General features: G+C 37.7%; 1 protein-coding gene across 1 annotated transcript in view; it reads right to left on the reverse strand.

Annotated features, from left to right (window-relative positions):
* Positions 1-219: 219 nt before the first annotated feature.
* ARL8B (ADP ribosylation factor like GTPase 8B) overlaps positions 220-8,628 on the reverse strand; it is a 41,244-nt gene continuing 32,835 nt past the window's right edge. The window contains exons 5-7 of the mRNA XM_003785477.2: positions 6,707-6,774; positions 5,920-5,990; positions 220-2,452 (exon numbers count right to left, since the gene is read on the reverse strand). Of these exons, the coding sequence (XP_003785525.1) occupies positions 2,403-2,452; positions 5,920-5,990; positions 6,707-6,774 (189 nt within the window). The 3' untranslated portion in view covers positions 220-2,402. The remainder of the gene's footprint in view (positions 2,453-5,919; positions 5,991-6,706; positions 6,775-8,628) is intronic.

Genomic DNA, 8,628 nt, shown 5'->3' on the forward strand with positions numbered 1-8,628 from the left:
AATATTTTCATTCTGAACTAAAATCAGTAAGTAGGGATGTCTTGCAATTTCAGTTTATTAGCGAGATCTTGACTTGATTTATTTTAAAACTTGATTGCAGACTCTTGCCACTTACAGTTCTAAACTTGGTGTATCATGACAGTTAACATCTACTCCTTCCCTTCCAAAGAAACAAAAAAACAAAAAACAAACAAACAAACAAAAACACAGCATCAATCCTGTGGATAATTTAAAAGTTTATTTCTATTTTAACTAGCCCACAGACCCCATTCTTTGAGGGCTGAGCTGATTTCTTGCTAACACATGGTCTATGGACCTTCCTCATGGTAACTTTCTAAGCCCTTCCCCAAAAGTCTGTACATTCCATCATGATGCACATTTTAAGTTAAAATTGCCAATACAACCCTCAAAATGCAAGTTTATTGAATAAAGCTGAGAAGAGCAGTAAACAGACAAAAAATGCATCCACCTAAATAAAAAATTCACGTATTTACAAAGTTCAGTAACTGTTAAGTTTTCACATGCAGAGGTTAATGCACAGGAAAATGTTGGTAGTAGCATCTGGATGTCTTGAAATGCTGAAAGCAATGAACAGACAGACAAACACATTAAGTAAGGTTTAGCTATAGGTCAATTAACAAACCTATGCAGTCCCCACATAGTCACACATTCTAGTTCCGACTTCTTTCAGGCACAAGCAAGTTGCCACGTTCTTTGTAATGGTTCACAGTGACCATTAACGATGTTGAACAATAGTAGCAAGTTTAAATATCCCTTCATTTACAGAACCATCCATCCCGTCAGGGAAGTATGCAACATGCTTCAAAGAATAAGAAGAGAACTTTAAAAGCCCAGATTCTACTCATAAAAATATGAATGGAGAAAAACAAGTAGTGTCTGTGCAACACAGTGCAGTATTTGAATATTTTTAAGGCCATGGCTGTCTATAAATTAAAACTGATATCCATTAAAAGTACTGTTGACTACACTCTGAGTGCCCAGTATGTTTGGAAACGCACTGTCTACATAAGTGCTGCTTAACAAAAGAAACAAAATCACACACAGTGTGAGGCAACACATAAGCAGGTGTACCAGAGGATTTTATCTACTATGGCGGTCTATATGAATAATAATTTACAAGTGAACCAGTATTAATATGTCCCTTTATGTATATGGAGATTGCTAACCTACAAAACATGTTCATCTTAAGTTTTAAACATCTCTGTATCATAGAAGCAAACAAACAGCATCAGTTCCTCAGTTCTCTGTGTGACTGATTATTAAACAACCTGTAGACATTACGCATAATTACATTAGATAAAGCAGGCAGGTCTAGAGTTGTCACAATAATCAAGATATCTAATGGCACAAGTCAAAAGAGTGCCAAATCTTACATCAATAAGAGAAAAATAAGAACTTTTATTTGTTTATAAGTATCTTTTGTGCTGAAAGTCAACTTTATGACTGGATATAAAAAGTCGAGAGTTAGAGTGCCATGCAGCAGCACTGATTTAATGACTGAGACAGAAAGAACAAACAGGTGTTTGAACAAAGTCTGACATTCTTAACAGGTTTTATTATATTGGCTGGAATGCTCTTAAATTCATGAAAGCTTTTGAGAAAATCTTCAATTCCCAACCCCTTAAAAAAGTATGTTAAACCAGGAGGAAAAAAAAAAGAAGTAATGATCTGGACAGATACAAAACAGCATGCTTTAGTTCCTCCCATATCCCCCACTGCTATCCGGTGATAAAGAATTCTCAGAAAACAGAATGTTTTAAAAATTCATCCGGTAGAATCTCACCAGTGTAAAGAACCAACATTGATCTGGTGCCTCTGCTCATTCTTTGCAGACCATTAATGAATTCCTAAGGTGTAATTATACATTTCACATGCATTTGTGAGATAATATAAACACACTGTTTATATCCCACATGAGTCAGGCTTAAAGATTTCTAAATACTGTGTGTGGCACTAGAAACTTCATGCTGTATCAAGTCAGGATCAGTATTAGGCTACTGAACTCTATAATGAAATATTATAGACATTTACTGAAAACCAATACAAAAATCTGGCCCAGAAAGACCAGAACAGAAATATGTAATTTTCTTGATTTAAGATGGTCAAAAGTGTGTTTTGTTTTTGTAAAAAAGCTCTACACACTGTTTAAGACAAGTATGTATAAGAAGCCTTTTTATGTGTGCTGGCTTTATCATGACAACTCTAGCTGATTTATGAAGGATTAGGGATACACATCTTCAGCAGTGCACATGAGAAATAAACTCTGAAAAAAGGCAATTTCTTGGGTTTAGGAAGGACCGTATTCCGGGAAGTACTTCAGAAGAACGGACAATAATTCTAGGATTTTAGCCAAGAAGGACTGGAAGACTTCAGGAGATGCTTCAGCTTCTTCTAGATTTTGAATGTTGAATAAGCCACTGAAGCGTGATATCTAAATGGGAGAGAGTAAAATGTGTTAAGATACTAAAGTTAAAAAACGTCAAAACAGGTAATACGTAAAATGCAGCTAATTCACAGGGCATATGCTAGGTCTGCCCCCTTCTGCTTTTCTGCACCTATACTATAGTACTCTTGCCTAAACTTTTTTTTTCTTTTTCGTTTTTTTTTTTTTTTTTTTTTTTGCAGTTTTTGGCCAGGGCTGGGTTTGAACCCACCACCTCCGGTATATCGGGCTGGTGCCCTACTCCTTGAGCCACAGGTGCCGCTACTCTTGCCTCAACTTAAAGAAGATAGTATGAGGACCTATCAGGGGCTAAAGAGTCTTCTGATCTGATTGTAATCATGCCTGTAATCCTAGCACTCTGGGAGGCAGAAGTGGGTGGATTGCTTGAGGTCACAAGTTTGAGCAAAAGCAAGATCCTGTCTCTCAAAAAAAGAAAGAAAGAAGAGAAAAGAAAAGAAAAGAAAAACTGAGGCAAGAGAATTGCTTGAGCCCAAGAGTAGGAGGTTGCTGTGAGCTATAATGCCATGGCACTATCTACCCAGGGCAACAGCTTGAGACTCTGTCTCAAAAAAAAAAAAAAAAAAGAAAAAGAAAAAGAAAAAGTTACAAAAGCTGAAATCTTGGCTGTTAATTATATTTTTATTTCTTGCTCCAAATAAACAGGCATTCTGATTTATAAAGAATTCGTTTTAATCTTATCAGAGTGGATCACTTTCCTTGGGCCTGATAACACTCTAAGTGAACCAGTTCTAAAATTACCAACCCGTGACTATAGCTATGTAGCAAACTATGATGATCAGCCTCAAAGCAAAGTAAGTTCTCACCAGCTTTGCTTCATTTCTTGTATAAATGAACTCAAGAGATTTTTTTTTTCGTTTGTGACACTAGTAAAACAAAAGATTTTTTTTCCTACCTTCTAAAGCTTTTCTCTATTTCAAGAAATTAAATTAGCGAAAATACAAAGGAATAATAGATTTATAAAACAGCATAATATATTAAAAAACTATGGTTAGTGTAAAACAGGGTTTCTCAACCTTGCTTCTACTGACTTTTTATCCTGAATAATTCTGTGCTGTGGAGACTATAGGATGTTCAGCAACATCTCTGGTCTCTACCTACTAGATGCTAACATCACCCTCCTACTTATGACAACCAAAAATGTCTGCAGACATAGCCAGCATGTTCCTTAGGGGAAAATGTCCCACTGAGAACCACTTGGTTCATATCCGACTCACAGCACCAAAAAAAAACAAAAAAAGAAAGTAAATGTTCTCTCAGAGGCATTTAACAAGCGCCTCCCTCCAAACCATGCAGAAAAAAATTTCTTTATTTTTTTATTTATTTTTTTTTTTGTGAGACAGAGCCTCAAGCTGTCCCCCTGGGCAGAGTGCCGTGGCATCACGCTCACAGCAACCTCCAACTCCTGGGCTCAAGCGAGTCTCCTGCCTCCACCTCCCAAGTAGCTGGGACCACAGGCGCCCGCCACAACGCCTGGCTATTTTTTGGTTGCAGCCGTCATTGTTGCTTGGCGGGGCTGGATTCGAACCTGCCACCTTGGGTGTATGTGGCTGGCGCCTTAGCCGGTTGAGCTACAGGCGCCGAGCCCAGAAAAAAATTTCTAAATAAAGTCTAAGCTGCCATAAGAGCTTGAAGAAACTATTCTCAAACTATATAAATGCTCTCAATATAACAAGTCATTTATTCAGTTTAATAGAGGAAAATTTGTGTCCATCAGCAGAGTTACTAGAACTTACAATGCTTTGGAGTTTTTTTTTTTTTTTTTTGAGACAGAGTCTCACTATGTCACCCTCGATAAGAGTGCTGTGGTGTAACAGCTCACAGCAACCTCAAACTCTTGTTCTTAAGAGATTCTCTTGCCTCAGTTTCCCGAGTAGCTGGGACTACAGGTGCCTGCCACAACACCCAGCTATTTTTAGAGATGAGGTCTCACTCTGGCTCAGGCTGGTCCGAACTTATAAACTCAGGCAATCCACCCACCTCGGCCTCCCAGAGTGCTGGGATTACAGGCGTGAGCCACTGCACCCAGTCTTGTTTTGGATGATTTTTAAAGGAAGCCAAAATGAGCCAAAATAGTTGTTAACACTTTTGAACTCATAAGAGCACTTTTGGGGTTAAGTGGAAGAGATAGACTAGAATTAACTTTAAAAGAAGTTTGATGAGTCAATACATATTAAATAAAGACTAAAAGAAAAAAAAATCAGAAAAACTTTGTAAATATGCTATTTTGATACTATTTATTACATTTTATTCCCATATACTTTTGCTTATTAAGTAATCCCTCATCAAATTTGTTAAGAGACTGAAGTTGAGCAACACATACTTATTTTTTAGAATACCATGCAGGATTATCTAGTGTGCCCCTAAAAATTCATGTTCATCCAGAACCTCAGAATGTGACTTTATTTGGAAATAGGATCTCTGCAAAAATTATTATTTAAGACGTGATCATACTGGATTGGGATATGACTTGTGTCTTTCTAAAAAGGATCGTTTATTCATAAGGAGACACACAGGGGTAGAAAGGAAGTGTGAGGTGTGAATGTGAGGCAGAGACTAGAGTGCTAGATGCTAACATCACCCTCCTAGCTATGAGGAGAGTGGTACCTCTATAAACCAAGTAAAGCACTTGGCAAATACCCACAGGCTAGAAAGAAGCAAGGAAGGAACCTCTCCTAGAATCTTCCGAGAGAGAATGACCCTGACACCCTGATATAGGACTTTTAGCCTCCTGAATTTAAGATTAAGTTTCTGCTGTTTTAACCAGCTAGTTTATGGGCCCTTGTGACAGTTCTAAGAAATTAATATAGATGTTAAGTAGATAAAGGGCATTTTTGGCTTATATTTCCAAAAAAGTGCTAACATATTACAGTAATATACTAGTTTGATAAATGAAAAATTGTTATAGTGGCTATAGACCAATTTTCATTAAGTGTTATTTCAAAAATACCATTTTATTATAGAACATAGTTGGATACTAGCTCTGCAAAAAAAATACAATAAATTCTTATTATATAATGCTAAACTTCATGGCTTTATTGCATTTACTTTTTTAAATAGCACACAGAAGTTTCAGGATGTTATGTAGTAAGCTTTCACTTAGTATCATTGATATGTCCTTGAAAACTGAGACTTACGTAAAATGACATATAACAAAACAATTTTTTTCCTCATCAATGTTACAATGAAACAATAAATGAAACAATGCCATTCAAAAGTTTGCTGTGTTCCATTTCACTTAAAGTTATGTTAAGTGAGGACTTACTATATTTGTTGTCAAAAGATACAATGTTTTATCTATTTTTCCCCTCAGGCAAAAGCATCAGCACTCTATAAAGAAAGTCATTTAATCAGAAATGGGGATAAATAACAGAAGAAGCATTAGACATTCCTGCCAGTAACTTCCATTTCTTTTGAAATTACCTGCCATTTCTTACCTATATTATCCTTTTCTTTGCAAGAAATTGAATAGCAGCAAATTTCTCTGTCCTGAATAGCAGACAGATTCCTATAAGTAGAATTAAGAGAATAAGTGTGTGCTTAGAACAGTTGTCTAACTTATATTTCACTGTTCAATTTTACTTATCATGACTATACTAAAGAAATTATTTTACTACTAAAATTTCAGAGATTAATTTCTCTGGTAGGCCACATTTATCTACCAAAAACATGATTTGATCATTACTGAATAATGTAATAAGTGGGCAAAATAGTGTAATTTTAGAACCAATTTTTTTTTTTTTGAGACAGAGTTTCACTATGTTGCCCTTGGTAGAGTGCCATGGCATCACAGCTCACAGCAACCTCTAACTCTTAGGCTTAAGCAATTCTCTTGCCTCAGCCTCCCAAGTAGCTGGGACCACAGGTGCCCACCACAATGCCCGGCTATTTTTTTTTTCATGGTGGTTGTCATTGTTGTTTGGAAGGCCCAGGCTGAGTTCAAACCTGCCAGCTCTGGTGTTATGTGTCTGGCACCCTAGCTGCTGAGCTACAGGTGCTGAGCCTTTTTTTTTTTTTAGCGTCCCAAATAGCTGGGACTACAGGCATCTGCCACAACACCCAGTTATTTTTTGTTCTTGTTGCAGTCATTGTTGTTTAGCTGCCCTAGGCTGGGTTTGAACCTGCCAGCCTCAGTGTATGTGGCTAGTGCTGTAACCACTGTGCTATAGGCGCCAAGCCGAGAACCAAATTTTTAAAATAGCACCATTCATTCTTAAGACATACATTTTTTCAATTAGCTGTTTCTCATCCAAGGCATTAGGAAGATCTCTCTTGTTTCCGAGTACTAGCACCTTTAAAAAGAAAAGATATTTCAGATTTTCAGATCAGGATTGTTCAACATATCAATCATTACCAAAATGTGAATATGATCTTCACAACCAAAGGCAGGGTACCCCTTTTTATCTGTCAGCCATTAATCATGTGAACATGTAAATTAGTTTAAAAATTCAGGATCCATCCTATAGAATATCATTTATAAATACAGGGTATCCCAAAAGTTGCCCCTAAAGTCACCATAAATACAGAAAATAGAAAACTGCAGCTGAGTGTACCTTTATTTACAAAATATTCCTTACAAAATGGCCTCTTCTTTGTAAAATTTTATAAGTATTTTGTAAATAAAGGTACATTTAGCTACACTCTTTTATTTCCCCATGTATACAGGGAAATAAAAGAGTATATTCCAAGACAGTGGCTGAGTACAGGCATCAGGATAAACAGCACCCATAAACTCCAGAAATAAATGTTATTATCTGATTGTTAAATGTGCTTTAAAACAAGATCAAAGCTGAGACAGCCTTCTCAACCACCACTCTGTATTTCCTAAATGCAGTATCTTTTCTGCTCTATATAGAAAGCAAAGAACATGGATACCTATAACCTACTTCATAGCATCCACACACTAAGAATTAGTATCTTTGATCCATTCTAACAAAGTACATATGTTCTTGTCATAATTAATTTTTTTACTTAATTATCTCCTCCCCACTGACTCTGGACATTTTACCAATACCACTAGTAGGCCTAGACTCTTATTTCAATTTTGTACAAGCAACAAAGAGGCAAGGGCAGAGGCACAGACGGCCAAGGGCAGGGGAGCTCCCAGAGGAAGCTGGTAGACTACAAAGCAGGGAGTTTAGAGAGCCAAGAGCTGAATCTCATACCTTTGGTCAGCTTCCCCTCCCCGAATCTCACCCCTCTCCACACTGATTCCTGTCACTCCAGATCTGGAGAAATTCTAATCATATAATTTGGTCATGTATGATCAGCTGTCAGTTTAGATGTTGCCTAGTATCTGCCCCCAAACGTATGCACCTCCTCCTTCTTTTTTTTTTTTTTTAGACAGAGCCTCAAACTGTCCCCCCATGGAGAGTGCTGTGGCAACACAGCTTACAGCAACCTCCAACTCCTGGGCTCAAGTGAGTATCCTGCCTCAGCAGGAGAGTAGCTGGGACCACAGGCACCGGCCATAAAGCCACAACGCCCAGCTATTTTTTGATTGCAGCCATCATGGTTGTTTTTTGGTGGGCCTGGGCTAGATTCAAATCTGCCACCTTAGGTGTATGCGGCTGGCGCCTTAGCCACTTGAGCCACAGGTGCCAAGCCTACACCTCCTTCTAAATAAGGCTACTTGCTTCTACAGCATAGGTCATTTCTTTCCTAGCTCTCCTGTCAGCTGGAACACAGACACTTAATTTAGGATTAACTGATACTTTAATGCAGAACCAGTGATGCAAGAAAGCCAGGAGAGAGAACCCATTTGACAGTGGAGGAGCATCAGCCAGAACACTTCCAGTCAGAGTAGTCATGCCTAATCACGCTCAGAACCTGCAGCGATCACCACACTCACTCTGTGGTGTAAGTTCAGATCTGATCCTGGCAGTTCAGCTCCCCTATTCAGCCTATTTTCTGAGCCTGGTTATGTGCAGCCTTCCCAGACTCTACCCAGTACCTTTTTGATGAATTCCTTTCTATTTAAATCAGTTTTCTATTGCTTGCAATAGAAAATCCAAATCATGATTTTTAAAGTTCCTCTTGATCACGTCAATCCATTCGTAAACCATAATCAGAATCATCATATTCAAATCATTATCTGACCATTTGATTTTTTTTTTTTTTTTTTTGCAGTTTTTGGCCAGGGCTGG

The sequence above is a fragment of the Otolemur garnettii genome, unplaced genomic scaffold (genome assembly GCF_000181295.1).
Source record: "Otolemur garnettii isolate 467f Iridium unplaced genomic scaffold, OtoGar3 scaffold00015, whole genome shotgun sequence".
NCBI lineage: Eukaryota > Metazoa > Chordata > Mammalia > Primates > Galagidae > Otolemur > Otolemur garnettii.